Below are 18,287 nucleotides of genomic sequence, written 5' to 3'. Positions count from 1 at the left end.
TTGTGGATTAAATAAACACAAGTAGCCTAAGGTAGCTAGGGGCAAACACAGTATTAAGAGCAAAAACGTGAAAACCAGAGAAGCCAAGGTCATTCACCAGGAATATACACAGCAAAAATGAAGCACCCAGAGTTACAGCAAAGATAGTTCCTCTGTTGGGCACCAAATACTTGAAAAAGGAGCAATACGATCCAATAAGGCAGTTACCACCATTCCCCCTTCTAGCTTTCCAGCAACACCAAGTGCTATGTCATTGATATATATACCTTCCTACACACAGTCCCTCCCACTTTACCTCATGAAGGAGCGCCAAAATGGCTTGTTATAGTGGCAATAAATTGGCGAATCATGAGGAATTTCTGTACTTTTGCAGTTTGTTTTCATCAGTTTCATTGGGAATCATCCTCTTTATGGTTGCTTCATAAGAATGCATGAAACAGGCAGTTTTCTTAAAAATAAAGTTTGTACAAAAACAAATGCACAAGACTAATTAATGGTTCCATGCCTTTGTTGTCAGCCCCCTGTTGTTGTGGCTTTATTCAATAAATATAGTCATTCTCAGTACCCTTGCTGTGGGTTTTTGTGATTTTCTGGACCCTTTTGTTTATTGTGACGCCCCTATCAGCCTTCACCCAACTGTTTCTTTATGAAGTTATATGGCTGAGAAGCCAATGGCTAACAGCACCAGGGGAGGGGTAAGCCCACCAAGTTACATTACCTATTAGTGTACTAAGTGTTTATTAGCTGGCACAGAAGGAGTTACCGTATTGGCTCGAATATAGGCCGCACTTTTCCCCCCCACTTTAAGTCTTTAAAGTGGGGGTGCGGCCTATATTCGGGGTCTAGCGCCCGACGCCCAGGACATGCAGTCCCGGGCGCCGGGCAGGGTTAGGATACAGATCCTCCGCAGCGGTGCAGGGGACCTGCATCCTACTCCCCGATACGCTCAGACAGCCTCCCCTGCCAGCACTTTCCACGGGGGGGGGTGCCGGCACGGGAGGTTGTCTAAGCGCATTGTGTGGATGGTCGCCGGCTGCGGAGGTTGTTTACCCGCATCGCCACAGCCGGCGACCGTCCGCACGATGCATCAGCTGAGTGCCGGCACCGGAAGTTGTGTACCCGTATTGCGTAGATGTCCCCCGCCAGCCCCGCAAGACACCCGGGAGTCTCCTCTGGTAAGTCGGGGGGGGGCAGAGTGGCAGCATATCTCGGGGGGGGGAGGACAGTGGCAGCATATCTCGAGGGGGGAGGAGGACAGTGGCAGCATATCTCGGGGGGGGGGAGGACAGTGGCAGCATATCTCGGGGGGGGACAGTGGCAGCATATCTTGGGGGGGAGACAGAGTAGCAGCATGTTTTTTTGGTGCTTTTTTAAAGAAAAAAACTTTTTCTTTAAAAAAGCACCAAACTTTTAGGGTGCGGCCTATATACGGGGGCGGCCTATATCCGAGCCAATACGGTATATATATATGCTTTTTGACCTTTTAGCCTACTTTGCAAGACAGGTTCTGTTTAAGACAATGGGCGGTCCCTAAACCCATTGAAAACAATGCATTTTGAGCCCGTACATGTACGGGCTTTGTCATTAAGGGGTTAATTGATGTTTAGATTCAACGGGGCTGGCAGTAATCATGCCTGGGTATGTCTAATGAAATTGGGCCCAATTATCAATCACATTTGGTTAATTAGTTCATCTAGTAACTATGGGGACAATTACTTGTTCACATAGGACCAGTAAGTTTGGATATTATTTTTCCTTCTATACATGAAATAATCATTAAAAACAGCATTTTGAGTTTACGCAGGTTATCTTTGTCTAATATTAAAATTAGTTTGATGATCTTAGACATTTAAATGTGATTCAAAAAATAGAACATTTGGAAGGGGGCCAAATAGATTTTCACAGCACTACATTAATTCCCATCTGGCCTTCTGTAGCCCAAACTGCTCCCCTTTTTTTACTCTAAGGTTTGCCTGCTCTTTTAATCATCTCTCTCTCCCCGTCTTGCTTTCCTGCAACACAAGGCTCTCTGCAAGCCACAATTGAACCCACCAATTTTATTTATTCATTCTGTTTTGCACCCTGCAACCAAACTGCAACCACTTACCATTTTGTTATCCATATAATTCCTTTTCGATTGTAAGATCACAAGCGGGGCATTAATAGGTTATTTCTTGTATACAAGAACGTTTATAAAAAACATGGAAAATATTTTACAGAAATGTAAATGTGCTTATAATTTTATTATTTAAAATGGTTTTTTTACCTTTCTTGCAAAATTAACTTAAAAAAGAGAGAACAATGGTCAAAAAGTAGTCTTTTTCCACATTTATCATATATCAGTGTTAGGTCTTATGGCAAACTATTTTTCATAAATTACTGCCTTGCAAGAACAAATTGAAATTAATACATAAACTTTTTTTTTACTTTGGCAAGCCCAATTCCAACCCCACATGTGAAATGTGAACCACTTTTCTGTCCTGAGGATTGGGTACCTACATATAAATAAATCAAATCTATGCCAGAGTCTGCATTGTTATAACACTAAACATATGCATGACTTCTTATAGTATGTGGTTCTTTTGCAACTATGAAATTCAAGAATTTTCACACAGAAACATTACAAATGCAGAGGGAAAAACTAGTGCCTGTGGAGAGTAACAGGGTGGCAAATAAACACATGGATTGAAGCTTGCGGCAAGCTGACAAACCAAGTAGGATCCATTGGAATAATGAGGCGCTCCTCCAGCCTCCTAAAAAGAAGGAAGAATGGTTCTATCATATAAGAAAAAGTTGAAAAGTGGTATGCCTCACGTATGCATAAACAAGGGGTTTGCATAGGTGTGCACATTGTTTCTCCAATTTTTTCTGCAGGATCAGTAAACTAAAAAATATTTGAAAATAGAAACAATATGTCAAGCACCGTAAGCTGTGTGGTGGCGTTCATTGATACCGGCTGGGAAAGGTCAACCTATGTATGGAGTGAGTTTAGCACTCAATAGGCAGGGAAGGGCTGGAAAGTGAGTAGAGCAAAGTAGAGTAGAGGCTGAGCTACATACAATTCTCTTACCCAAAAATTAAAAGCTGTCCCTATAATCAGGTGTGATTCTCTGAGGGTCCTTGCCAAAACTAGACTTGTGCATTCGTCTTTGGGCGAACATGAAAACGAACATGAAGACTGCTAAAGACTCCTTAAGGTGCAACCTGACCACTGCTCTCCCTGCTGCGACAGTTAAAATTCCCTACGAATGACCAATAAAGTCGCTTGTACGGACATTTAACTGATAGAGCAGGGAGACCAGTGGTCTCTGCCGGTCAAGTTACGGCACCAGTCTGTACGAGCGACTCTATAGGTCGCCAGCAGGGGGCTCGTCTGCCATCAACCATTGGTGGCGTCCAATAGAGTTGCTCATACGGACATTTAAAAGCCTGGCACCAGAGCTGCTGCGTCTTCCGTACCGCGTTAACCCCGTATTAACCCCTTATACAAAACCAGAAAAAACGAACACGAAGAATGTCCACGAATATTCGCCCGAAGAGAAGACAGGAACGGGCGAATATTCTCGGAATACGAAGATTTTTTTTTTGCCGAAGAAGAGCACGAAGACCCCCCTGGTGCCCGAGTCTAGCCAAAACTGTTCTTAAATTGTAGCAGAAATTGGTGTTCTCAACCGTCAGGTGGTTTCAGGACATCCAAAAGAGGTGAGGTTTTATAGACTCTTAAGACACTACAGACAAAGCTAGGCTTAACTTTTCAAATTAGCTGCTAGAGTGAAAAAGTCTCCAGTCTGATGATGACTCTAACAGTTTCTGCAATGTCCCACTTGGGAGGTATAAGGTACAAATTTGAAAAGAAAATAAATTCTAGGTCTGACTTTTGTTTTGGTATGGAATCTGTTTTGCTGACCCTGGGGAGCTGGAGGGTGTGCACTAAATGAACCAATTTTCTCATTTTTAAATATTTGGTATTTGGCCAAAAAAATTATAGGTATAAAAAATCGTCCCAGAAAAGTTTTATTCACACTTTAAGCACATTTACTATCGCAAATTTAAACGGTTACTAAATAGCAAACCTAACCATGTTTGTTAGTATGTGCCCTTAATTGGTTGATTCCAGAAGAGGCCCCTGCCGACGACCAATAGAGCCGCTGTTATGGACCTTTAAAATCCTGGCGCCAAGGCTGCTGCGTACTGTTACCGTTGTAAGTCCATATTAACCCCTGCTAAAAAAAAATACGTCAAAAAAATAATAAAAAACGAACATGAAGAACGTACACGAATATTTGCCCCCAAAAAGAACACGTAAGCGGGCGAAAATTTGTTGAATACAAAGGGTTTTTCCTCACGAAGAGGAACACGAAGACTTGTCCGGCACTCAAATCTAGTATATACTACAGGGGCTATATCAACAAACATTAGATGATGTGAAATCCATTTTCTTTGGTTGCCGTGATAAACAGTAGAGCTAAGCAGTAGAAACCTCTGTACAGTTGGCATCAGTTGGCCTATGGGTGGGATCTGAGGGAGTTTGGGTGGGTGAGAGAGAGGGTAAGAAATTTGGTCTGTGTGTTATATATGCAAATGCATGCAGGTTCTTGTGACGTTAAATCATGTCAGAACTTTTTCCACCTTTTTGTGACCTATAACGTGAAAAATTTAATTGCAAAACAGATCTTTGAGGGGGGCTCACAATATCCTGGTTGCATACGTGTGCACACCCTTAAACTAATACTTTGAAGTACCTTTTGATTTTATTACAGCAATCAGTCTTTTTGGGTAGGAGTCTATTAGCGTAGAACATCTTGACATGGCAATATTTGCCCACTCTTGTTTGCAAAAGCGCTCCAAATCTGTCAGATTGCGAGGACATCTCCTGTGCACAGCCCTCTTCAGATCACCCCACCGATGTTCAATTGGATTCAGGTCTGGGCTCTGGCTGGGCCATTCCAAAACCTTAATCTTCTTTTGGTGAAGCCATGCATTTCTGGATTTGGATGTGTGCTGTGGGTCGTTGTCGTGCTGAAAGGTGAACTTCCTCTTCATCTTCAGCTTCCTAACGGTCTGAAGGTTTTGGGCCAAAATTGCCTGGTATTTGGAACTGTTCATAATTCCCTCCACCCTGACTAAGGCCCCAGTTCCAGTTGAAGAAAAACAGCCTCAAAGCATGATGCCGCCGCCACCACCCTGCTTCACTGTTGAGTGATGTGCAGTGTTGTTTTTGCGCCAAACATACCTTTTGGAATTATGGCCAAAAAGTTAAACTTTGGTTTCATCCGACCATAACACATTTTCCCACATGCTTTTGGGGGACTTTGTTTTTGCAGTTTCAGCCGGCTTGGATGTTTTTCTTTCTAAGAAAAGGCTTCTGTCTTGCCACCCTACCCCATAGCCCATTCATATGAAGAATATAGGAGATTGTTGTCACATGTAGCACACAGCCACTACTTGCCAGAAATTCCTACAGTTCCTTTAATGTTGCAGTAGGCCTCTTGTAAGCCTCCCTGACCGGTTTTCTTCTCGTCTTTTAATCGTTTTGGAGGAATGCCCAGTTCTTTGTAATGTCTCTGTTGTGCCATATTTTCTCCACTTGATGATGACTGTCTTCACTGTGTTCCATGGTATATTTAATGCTTTGGAAATTATTTTGTACCCTTCTCCTGACTGATATCTTTAAACAATGAGATCCCTCTGATGCTTTGGAAGCTCTTTGCGGACCATGGCTTTTGATCTGAGATGCAACTAAGCAAACTTTATTTGTGATTAATCAGAGTAACTTTAAATGATGACAGGTGTTTAATGACTTCTATTTAACATGAGTTTGAATGTGATTGGTTAATTCTGTACCCCCCCCCCAAGATTTCAGGTTTTTTTGGGAAGAACAGTATTATTAGCAAAAATCAGCATGGTTTTATGAAACATAGGTCCTGTCAAACTAATTTAATTGCATTCTATGAAGAAGTAAGTTGAAGTGTAGATCAGGGTGTGGCAGTGGATGTAATCTACTTGGATTTTGCCAAGGCGTTAGACACGGTTCCACACAATAGGTTAGTATTCAAACTGAAGGAAATTGGTCTAGATGCAAATTCTTGTTCTTGGGTAGAACATTGGCTTAGAGATAGAGAACAGAGAGTTGTTATAAATGGTAAATTTTCAGGCTGGTCAAAAGTGGTAAGTAGTGTCCCTCAGGGTTCTGTTCTGGGACCAATTTTTTTCAACATATTTATAAATGACCTGGCAGTAGACGTTGAAAGTCATGTTTCTGTGTTTGCAGATGACACTAAACTAGGTAAAGTTATACAGGGCGAGCAGGATATTACTGTGCTGCAGAGGGATCTAGATAGACTGGGGGACTGGGCACACAAATGGCAGATGAAATTCAATGTAGATAAATGTAAAGTTATGCACTTCGGGGTAGCGAATGCACAAGCAACCTACACCCTAAACGGTAGTGAATTAGGGGTAACGACAAATGAGAAGGATTGCTAAGGCCAGTAAGGTATTGTCATGTATAAAAAGGGGCATCAAGTCGCGGGATAAAGATATAATTTTGCCTGTGTATAAATCAATGGTAAGGCCCCACCTTGAATATGCTGTGCAATTTTGGGCACCTATTCTAAAGAAGGATATCATAGCACTAGAAAGGGTGCAGAGGCGGGCTACAAAATTAATAAAAGGAATGGAGCACTATAGTTATGAAGAAAGGTTAACTAATTTAAATTTGTTTAGTTTAGAAAAACGTCGCCTCAGAGGGGATATGATAACATTATATAAACATATTCAGGGCCAATACAAACCATTGTGTGGAAATCTGTTCATAAACAGGACTATGCATAGGACACGCGGTCATGTGTTCAGACTGGAAGAAAGGAGATTTAGACTAAAGCAGAGGAAAGGGGTTTTTTACAGTAAGGACAATAAGGATGTGGAATTCTCTGCCTGCAGAGGTAGTTTTATCGGAGTCTGTACAGACGTTCAAACTGCAACTGGATGGATACCTGGATAAACATAATATTCAGGGATATAATCTTTAATTATGGGGAAACAGCTTATTGATCCAAGGAGAAATCTGACTGCCGTTTTGGGGTCAAGAAGGAATTTTTTTCAGCCTATATAACTATGTAACTATGTAACTATGAATTATTCAAGTTATAGGAAAACTTGCCCTAAACTGAAATTGTCTGTTAATCAGAAAAAAACATTATAGGTAAACATAAGTTTCAGACCAATATGGGAATCTCTAGTTATTAAAAGTCTGTAAATTAGATCTAGTAGGTTCTCATAAAAATGTTCAAAAAATTGTATGCTGGTTATTATCATCACTCTTTATTAGCAATGGTTTTATCTTATAGTACCCCATTACTCCATTGATCTTTTTATCTCTTTTATATTTTTTCCTTTAGTTGAAAAAAAACCTGGTTTAAACACGATTGATCAATTACTATGGTGTATTCATTGACAGTCCAATCCACGTAGACGCAGAGATTAAAATCTTAATTGCAAATGCTTCTAGATAATGTTTTATACAGTAAATCCACTTACTATAATGCAAAATGTATTGATTCTCAGAATATTTTCCGTGAGGCTCCTTATCAAACAAAAAAGCAAGATTTATTTTGTTCTTTTCTAAATCAAGAACAACTTTTCTGAATTTAAAATAAGGCCTTTAACAATTGTTGTTGTTGTTGTTTCTTATGGCCTTTCCAATTCTTTGGCCCTTGTGGGTCTGAACATAGCTGGCAAGACAGAACATTTAATATATCACTCCGGCCCAGCACTTAGCAGTATGCTAGCAGATTTAGCAGTACACCATGATTATGCCACAGAGGAGGTATTTGGATGAAATAGTCAATCAGTCTGCATATGCCAGTAAATAAAGCATTTCCAGATGTGTGCACGTTTTCAGTAAATGACACAACTATGTATTATGTGAGTTTGGGGAATAAAGTGTTATATAGCAGAAATGGTTTTAAAACTTCATGAAAAACTCCAAGATGTGTTTCTGATGCCGGAAACTCCAGCCACTGCCATGCTTGATATGTAAGTTAGTTGTAACTTAATTGGTAGATTGTGTAACGCTTTTGGAGACAGTTCTTTTTTATAGAATCTGGCTTCAAAAGAGAAAATAATGTGTGTGTGTGTATATATATATATATATATATATATATATATATATATATATTGTGACAAACCCTATAGCAGGAGGGCCATACATGTCACTTTTAGGGGTCCTAAGCACAGTCCTCTAGGGCAATCAGTCTCGGAAACACCAGCTTGTAACAAAACAAATCTTTATTTTTAATTGCTGAAACCCCAAAAAAACAAATCATAAAAAGAAAACCTAGCTCCCAATTGGAGCCCTCTCTAACTGAACTATGCTGGTCCAGACTGACCAGCCTAATCACCCACTAACTCAACCTCCCAGCCAGACCCAGCTATGCCAGGCTCTGGAAAACCTCCCCCAGACAGCACACAAAATGTCCAGGCAGGTATTGCCTCACTTGGCTCAGGGATGGTCTTCTTCAGGGCCTCTCCTTGCCCTGGGAGCTCAGGGAAACTTCCTCTTCCCCCAACAGTCTCTCTGAGTATCAAGCTCCAGGGGTTTTTAATGTCCAGCACCTGTGCCTGATGCCGGCCCCATAGGAATCCTGGACCGGATCCTGCAGATTTCTTGCCTCCTGGAAAACCCGGCATGGAATTTCCACAGCATGGGGAAACGGAGCATTGGCCCACCCTGCTCTCCAATTGCTCCACCCCAGGGACCCATATTTATGATCTGGATAGCACCTATACCCAAATGCCACACTAAGCATCTCCCTGGGGTTTACACTGTCACAATATATATATATATATATATATAGGGATAAGAAAAAATGTCAGTGCGCTAAGCTAGTCTCAGGCTCAAATAATACAAATGTATAATATGAGGCCTACCAAACAGTGTGAGCATGCTGCAAATACAGTGTGTTGCCAACTTTATTAGGGTGAGAAGCGCAGACAGTATTTTGTTTTTTATATATATATATATATATATATATATAAGTGTAACACATATGAAAACATAAAGCCCTTACCATCTTACGCATAAAGAATAATTTACTCCTGGACCAGCAGAATACTCTTAAAGTTGAAACTGCTCAATGTCATAGGGCTGACTCTTGGACTACATTCAGTTGTTAGTGTATTTGCATGTGTATAAGACTTTTTTAATATTTTGTTTTTGAAATGAAAAATCAGCCTCATAAATTGCTTTGCATCGACCTCTGCATACACCAATGCCATCCCTGACTTTAATTGATATGCACGCTGTTAAGTAACATTCGCCACAGCAAGAGATGATCCACGCTAAAATTATTTGTTCTGGAGTTTTGAGATTAAAATTCCGCACATTCTGGCATTATCAATCCACCCAACTCTTGTGTTCAAGGGTCCAGACAGGGCTGTATCTTGGGCAGCACTTTACAGGAGGTCTCTAAAAAAGCTGTTTGTGGAAATGGGAGAAGCGTTTCTGCACCTCTCTTTCTCCACTGTCTATCTGCATTGCTGGCCACACTGCAAAAAAGGCATAGCCACAGGGACGGCCTCTCCTCATTCCTCCAATTTTGCTCCACCCTTGTGCAGAAATGCACAGACAGCAGTCAGGTAGTGGGGGGGATAATAAAAAGATTTATACCTTCGTCGCTGATGCTGACTGGTTTGTAATACACAGATTTTTGAGTGCCACTTGTCTGTTTGGAGTGTGTACAAACATGGCAGAGACAAGCTGTCTGGGGACAAAAATGTCACTGGGAAGCTGGTTAGGGATGAAGATGGCAGAGAAAAGCTGGTTGGGCACAAAAATTGTACTGTTATGCTGTTTGGGGACAAAAGAAGATATGGAGCTCAAAGAGGAAATTGTTGAGCCTAAAGAGAAGGAGTGAGAGAAAAAAAAGGAAGGGTTAGGGTTTACAATAGAAGAGGTGTAGCCTGGGAAGGAAGGGGGGAAATTATGATTTAGTATAAAACCTAAATACACCACAAAGACTGCAGGCAAATGAAACAGGATTCCTCATTTTAGTAGCATAGTAATTTAGGTTGAAAAAGGGCCATCAAGTTCAACCCTTCTACCTAACCTTCCTGATTTAGATCCAAAAGAAGGCAATGAAAAATCCCAATTAAGATATTTTTCAGAATTTTTAACTAAGATCTGCCAATGCCCTTATTAATTTTGTAGCCCTCCTTTGCCCCATTTCTGGTTCCATAATGTCCTTTTTCAGGACCAGTGCCCAGAATTGCACTGCATATTCCAGGTGAGGTCTTACCATTGACTTATAAAGAGGCAATATGATATCCTCCTTCTGTGAATCAATACCCCATTTTATACATGCCAATATCTTATTGGACTTTGCAGCTGCTGACTGGCATTGCACACTGTTGCTAAGTCTGTTGTTTACAATTATTCTTCAATCCTACTCCTTAGCAGTTTGTCCCAAGACAATACCATTTGACATATATATATATTGCATTTTTTTGTGTACCTAACCACCAGCATTTTGCTTGCCCAACTGTGTTGATTTCAGCATGATAATTAGAGGGTGTTTTGTTTTTCTCAAAGCAAAATAATTCCTTTTTAACCAAATATAACAATTACCAGATGGATTTTTAATGAGGGCGGGGGCTCTTGTTGGAATAATTTGGGGGTTTCTTGTTCCTATCGCTGCTATATTTTACCCTAGATATTCCTGCATTGGTCAGGATCCAGTTGGTTTTACAAGTAGGGAGCACGGCCATCTTTAATTGGAGAAGGAACCAGGCTCTGACATTATACCTTGGTGTTTTCAATCATTGAATTTCTAGACCAAGAGAAAGGCGATCAACTGGTGGCATAGATCCATTCCTATAAATCACAAGGACACAACTGTCATTCTAGTCGTAAAATGGATTTTCTAATACCTTTTTTTTAAGTCAGCTTTCATAGAGTAAGATGAAGAGTCACATCAGCTTAGCAGCAGCAAAGATAAGCGACACACGCCAACTAAAACCAGGTCACCGGGCATTTGCTGGATTGCCATATTTGTACGATGACATGGTCCTCTCTGTGCTTTTTATGGGATTTCTTTTCAGTACCTTTTGGTAAATGTTAACATCGCACATGTAGTGTATTTTGGTGTTATTGGTTGGGCCTGTCAGGTGCAGGTTTGGTATACAGTATATAGAGATAAGTATATGAGAGGGTGTAGTAGGTCATGGTACTGTAAAAGGTAGAAAGGTAAGCATATGCTCATGAGAAAGGTGTCTGGCATATGATAAGGAAAGGGCTGCTTCAGCAAATTCAAGATTCACAGACATATACAAACGCACTTAATTTTAAGAATTACTCTAAGTGTGTAATATATTAATCCATTGAAGAGGAAAATGGAGGAATTGTCAGGTAACCTCTTCATTATATTTCAATACACATATATTCACCATACGTTGCACAAAAGACATTGTCAATAAATTCTACTAGGTTTACTAAAGTTTTGTGTCCTTGGTACAAGAAAGAGCATTACATTTTTTTTTGAATATGGTGCTTATATGGCTTGTCTTATTGTTTTGTCTTATTTATATGTTAAAATGTCAAGCTTTACTTTGGAGATAGTTATCATAGTGACATTTTAGGTAATTTGAGCTTAATTTTCAAACAATTATATTTGTAACTAAGAAAAGGTTCTTTGTTCCACTGTTTCTTTGTAGGTGAAGTCACTTTAGTCATTATGGTTGTTGACATGAAAAATACATGAAATTGATTCCAGCTTTCTACTTGGCAATAGTGTCTTAGTCATATTACAAAACTCAAAAAAACAATAAACACCACTAATGGTTAATATATTTTCTTTTATTTTGAGGCAGAAAAATATTGTCTATAAAACAATTTTTGAGGGTGATGAAAATTATGAAAATGTTACAATAGAACAGCATAAAATTGTGTGGATAATACCCACATAATTTCATATTTTAAAGAGACATATTTTTCATATGTCTGTCATACACATGTAAACAACCTTGAGCATATTATTCTCAAAGACGTACAGTAATTCTGTTAACTACAACTATCATCAGATGAGTTCTACCAGCAATTAGTAATTTGTAATAGATTGTGTTTATTGCTAGCTGTTGGAACAAGTCTTACTAAGCTTGCAATTACTTTCTATACCAAATTTTAAATTGTAACCCTAAACATTCTAAGGTGAATAACCCAGGACAGTGGAAAGTATTTAACTATAGACAGTCAACACTAAATGAAATAAGCTATTTGGTGTAAGTATTAACATTCCATTCTACTGGACATAAAAATGACCTAGTTGGGTATGATTGGATTCCTCTCCCCAAAACTTATAGCTGGTTGTGAATGAGGCTCTACTTCTATTTGTATAGATGGGAAACACATTTATCAACACTGTAAGAAAAAGTGAAATCAGTTTTAAAATTGCCATTCATAAAACAAAAATAATGTAAAAAATAGATTTTTATTAAAATATGGTGATGTGTCTTTAATGCAAAATTAATCATTTTCTGGTTTTTCATTTGAAAGCATTAATTTTTTTTGGTTTTTTTTGTTTTGGGTCCTAGGATCTGGAACTTGTTCATATGCATCTGGAAGAAGTGAGGTTTTTTGATCTTTTTGGATTTAGTGAAGAAACAGGGTCTTGGCAGTGTTTTATGTGCAACAATCCTGAAAAGGCAACAGGTAAGAAATAATTATTCAAGCTGTGCAGCCAAGCAAGAAGGCATTTTATGTTGAAGGGTAAGGAAACCTTGCTTGGGTTTATAGAGGATGATCGTCAGGGCCGGCCCGACAATGGAGCCGAGTGGGGCAACCGCTCCAGGCGGCACTTTTGAAGGGGTGGCACTTTGCCGCCCCAAGCCCTTTTTTTATTTTTTATTTTTTTTTTAAAGCGAAAGAGAGAGAAAGGGACGCCGAGTGGTTTTCGCTTACCAAGCTGTCAGTACCCGCTCGGCGCCCCTCTCTCTCTCCTCTGCGGCGAGTCTCCCTGTTCGGTCTCGGTGCCGGCTTGTAATGCTGAGTGCTGGAAGATTTCCGGCGCTCAGCATTACAAGCCGGCACCGAGACCGAACAGGGAGACTGCTGAAAGGTAAGTACAAGGGGGGGGGGAGAGGAAGGGTAGATAAGGAGGGGGCGGCATTTTAAAATTCACCCCAGGCGGCATTTTGCCTTGGGCCGGCCCTGATGATCGTTTCAGACCACACACTATGTTATGTGTTCTTTTTTCTATGTTTATTACTGGGCAAATAGTGTGTTTAATTAAAATGTCTCCATGTTTGAATTGATGAATGCACTTGCTCTATGACAAAGGAAATAACTCATAATGTCATCCCCTGGCTGTTCAATGCATACTGTATGTTGCATATGTTGGATTGTGTAGCTAAAACTATAACCTTTATAGACATTTTGATGTCTTTGAATTTAAGTGTGTGTGGAAATGGCATTGTGCTATCCTGAAAATAATACAAGGCCAAAGTTCCAGTACATTTAGAGATGCTATACAAAACAGGGCAAACTGGAGGGATTGAATGGCTCTTATCTGTAGATGTTTGCCTTCTTTTGAATCTCACTTTGCCTCATCCTATAATTTAATTTCTCACTGTAGCCAGGTCCAGGCTCCTCTGGCTATTAAGGGCTTAAATTACCTTGTCTGATACCCTATTATTATGTGATCAGACAAAAAGGAGCATGCAAGGCTTACCCTGATGACACCAACATTTATCCTAGTTTCATAAATCCAAATGATCCCATTAATGGCAGATGAAACCTTCTTGTATGTGTGTTACCTCGATACTGGCTTGCTTCACCTAATACGGAGGGTGGTGATATAAAAAAGCCGCATTTGGTTCGTTCCGAGTATAGCCACGATATGATGTAGTGAAAGTTGATGGTGATGTTATCGAAGATTTGAAAGCATAATACAATATTATGCATTGTGTAAATACACAGTATGTAGTAGCTTATTATTCACACACTCAGAAAACATAACAGGTAAATCCTTTGCTGCAGGATCCAAAAGCCAGGAAGGCACAGCGACACAATTATTATTTGAATCTACCACAGTTTCTTAAGCATGACAACTGAATAACATAAAACAAACTTATTGGCACCAACTTATAGTGTAATTTTTTTTGCTTATATATAAAGTTTGTTTAAAATATAATTTGTAATCTTTTAATACATGGAAAATGAATGGAAAATATATTCTAAGCATTCAAAAGTTATCTGTCACATCATTTTAACCCCTTAATGACAATTGCCGGTCCTGGCACGGCACGGAAAAGCATGTGCTTTACGACAATTGACGTGCCAGGACCGGCACGTCTTTAAACGGGTGCAGAAAGCGATCTACTATCGCTTTCTGCACCCAAAAAGCGTTGCTGAATGCCTCGACCTCGAGGCATTCAGCAACGCCGCGATCGGCACGAAGGGGCCATCTCTGGCCCCTCCACGGGGCGTCAACATCCGCCATACTTTGTATGGCGGCGGACGCCCGTTTTAAAAGCGTTTAGGAGGCGATCGACGATCGCCTCCTAAACTTAAATGGTGTCGCTGGAATGCCTCGATCAGGAGGCATCCAGCGACACCAAACACTAACCTTTTGATGGGCTGTGACCGCTCCGGAGAGCGGTCACAGCCGCAGCTGCCGGCAATCTTCGCCATCAAGGAAGATGGCCGCCGTCCTGTAACAGGAACCACAAATTTTAAAAGTTCGCTAGATAGTCCAGACCATCTAGAGAACTTTGGCTCCACTTGCAGGTTGAATACAGGTACTGCATTCACCATGCAAGTCAATGGAGCCCAGCTTTCTAATCACAGTGTGATTAGTAAAAATAAATTAAAAAATAAAATAAAATTAATAATAATTAGAAAAAAATAGTAAAAAAACAGTAAAATGTAAAAATCATTTCCCACTGATGTCACTATCAGGGGAACCTCCAAGTTGAAAAAAAATGTTAAATTTTTTTTAAAAAAAAATAAAAAAAAAAAATATATATATATAAAAAATATATTTTTGTGAGCAAGTCCTAAAATTAGCATATTAGCTTAAAACAATTCTCGCATGGAAAGAGTTAAAATACTGGCATATTAAATGCCCGTGGGGTGTCTACTTTTAAAAAATGTATGATTTGATGGGGTAAATTGAATGGGCCAGGTTCAACAACGTCCCAATTAACATGGGGGGAAGGATGGCCACACATCTAATTTCCAATTAGAAAAATGCACACGTACCAAATGTGGCCTTTTAGTTCCCCCCAAAAATGACACACCCATGCATGTGGGGTATCACTGCACTCAGGAGATGTTGCTGAACACATTATGGGGTGTCGTGTGACAGCGGCATATACCAGGAGCTGTAAATTCATACATAAAGTAGGTGTGTGTGGGAAAAATACACACACAAAAATATTACTGCAAACTTTGAAAAAATGCTGGTGGTAAAATATGTGCATGCAAAGAGTTAAAATACCAGCATTTAAAATACCCTGTGGTGTCTAGTTTTGAAAAATATATGGTTTTGTTGGGCACACTGAAATGGCCTGGCTCAAAGATGTACCAAATAGGGCATGGGCAGTGGATCCCAAATGCCAAAGTTCAACATTGAAAAAAGCGCATGCCCCAAATGTGGCCCTTTTGCCCCAAAACAGCCAGGCAAAATCATTCATGTGAGGTATCGCTGTACTCAGGAGATGTTGCTGAACACATATTGGGGTGTTTTGTGATAGTGACATATACGAGAACATTTTAATTCATACCTGAATTAAAATGTGTGTGGAAAACCAAATGCAAAAAAATGACTACCACAAAGTTTGACAAAGACTGGTGGTAGATATGGTGCATGGAAAGAGTTAAAATACTAGCATTTGAAATACCCTGGGGTGTCTAGTTTTCAAAAATATATGGGTTTATTGGGCACACTGAAATGGCCCGGCTCAAAGATGTACCAAATAGGGCATGGGCAGTGGATCCCCAAATGCCAAAGTTCAACATTGAAAAATGCGCATGCCCCAAATGTGGCCCTTTTGCCCCCAAACAGCCAGGCAAAATCATTCATGTGGGGTATCGCTGCGCTCAGGAGATGTTGCTGAACACATATTGGGGTGTTTTGTGATAGTGACATAAACTAGAACATTTTAATTCATACCTGAAGTAAAATGTGTATGACAAAACAAATGCAAAAAAATGACTACCATAAAGTTTGACAAAGACTGGTGGTAGATATGGTGCATGGAAAGAGTTAAAATACTAGCATTTGGAATACCCTGGGCTGTCTAGTTTTCAAAAATATATGACTTGATGGGGTAAATTGCATTGGCCGGGTTCAAAGATACCCGAAATGGCACATGGGGGGAAGAATTACCAGATTTGGAAAAAATGGCTTTGAAATAGCAAAACGCTACCTGTACTTATTGCCCCATAATGGGTAGAAAAAAGCAAAAAAACATAAAAACATTGGGTATTTCTAAACTCAGGACAAATAGTAGAATCTATTTAGCAGGTTTTTTCATTACCTTTTATAGATGAGTAAAAGATTTTTCAACTAAAAGTTAGAAACAGTCATTTTTTTCTAAATTTTTCACCATATTTTATAATTTTTTTAATAGTAAATAATATGATACAATCAAAACAATGTCATCTAAAGAAAGCCCTTCTTGTCCTGAAAAAAACAATATCTAATGTGTGTGGGTTCAGTAAACGGGAAAGAAGAAAATTACAGCTAAACACAAGCAGCGCAGAAATGTTAAAAAGGCCATTGTCACAAAGGGTACAAAAAGTAAAATCAGCCTTTGTCTCGAAGGGGTTAAACACCTTTCACCACAAACAGCACGTCAACTTAATTGGAGAACATCAATGGGATGCTTTAAACATTTGTTATTTTCTTCTGAGACTACTTGAACAAATGTTTTTGGCTGGTCACTGAAATATGTAGCCACAGACGGCAGACATTACCTGAGATACTGGTAAATATCATAGTAGGCTGCCTATCCTGGGGCCTGGAAGACAGATGGCTGGCTGCCACAGACATATTGTATATCGCTGGCTATGGGTAATGTAATGTTACCCTGCATATCTGAAAGAGCATCCTTGGAGACGGAGTAAAGACAGTGATAGTATTTTTGTGTATGGAACTATTTAACCTTGTTAATACTGGATTGTAAAAGATCCATTACCAATAAATGTATAATTTGCAGTGGAACCTTTAGTACATACAGGGGTGGGCTGGCACCTTCTGGCCCAGGGGGCAGGTAAAGCTATGTGGCCCCATTGGCACTTTGCCCTCTTCCTAGGCAACCAAAGTGTACACTGGTACACATATTTACATACATTATCACACGTATACACCCATACTAATACACTCTCTAGCACACTTGCACATAGATTCATGCTAACACATATACACTTGCACATACACATTCATGCTAACACACATGGATTTGCACATACATATTCATGCTAACATACACACACTTGCACATACAAATTAATGTTAACATACACACATACATAGTCACTGACTCAGTCACTACCTTGCTAGCAGCTTTCTTGCTGTGAGAGCAGCCTCACTTTTACCACAGGGTCATGTAACATTGCGTTACATGACACCACTGCGTTCCCACCTCCTCGAGTGAACCAATTTGACTGTCCCCAAATGTGCAGCGCGTGTTGCTGCACTCACTACATATGTGTTCAGGGGTTCACTATATGGACAAAAGTATTGGGACACCTGACCATTAAACCAACAGGGAGTTTTATGAGATCACATTCTAAATACATAGACATTAATATAGAGTTGGTTATTATTATTTATTGTTTTATATAATGCCATCAAATTCTCTAGCGCTGTACAATGGGTAGACAGGACATAACAAGTAGAATGTGACATAACAAATTGACTTACAGAGACAACAGGTGAGGAGGGCCCTGCTCAAACGAGCTTACAATCTAGAGTTGGTTCCCCTTTTGCAGCTATAACAGTTTCTATTCTTCTGGGAAAGCTTTTGGAGCGTTTCTGTGGGAATTTTTGCACATTCATCCAGTAGAGCAATGCAAGGTCAGGCACTGATGTAGGATGAGAAGGGTTGGCTCACAATCTCCATTCCAGGTCATCCCAAATATTCTTGATGGGGTAGAGGTAAGGGCTCTGTGCGGCTAGTCAAGTTCTTCCACACAACTCATCCAACCATGCCTTTATGGACCTTACTTTGTACACTGGGACACAGTCATGCTGGAATAGAAAAGGTCCTTCCTCAAACTGTTCCCA

The 18,287-nt window shown here is 39.9% G+C and overlaps 1 protein-coding gene across 1 annotated transcript in view; it reads left to right on the top strand.

The window, feature by feature from the left end:
• Positions 1–18,287, top strand: part of LOC149300349 (ventricular zone-expressed PH domain-containing protein homolog 1-like) — a 135,774-nt gene that overhangs the window by 96,678 nt on the left and 20,809 nt on the right. The window contains exon 11 of the mRNA XM_089485306.1: positions 12,589–12,706. Coding sequence (XP_089341432.1) covers positions 12,589–12,706 — 118 coding nt within the window. The remainder of the gene's footprint in view (positions 1–12,588; positions 12,707–18,287) is intronic.

The sequence above is a fragment of the Sceloporus occidentalis genome, unplaced genomic scaffold (assembly GCF_023333645.1).
Source record: "Sceloporus occidentalis isolate IW3139 unplaced genomic scaffold, rSceOcc1.0.p SCAF_25, whole genome shotgun sequence".
NCBI lineage: Eukaryota > Metazoa > Chordata > Lepidosauria > Squamata > Phrynosomatidae > Sceloporus > Sceloporus occidentalis.
This window is presented reverse-complemented; position numbering and strand designations above follow the sequence as displayed.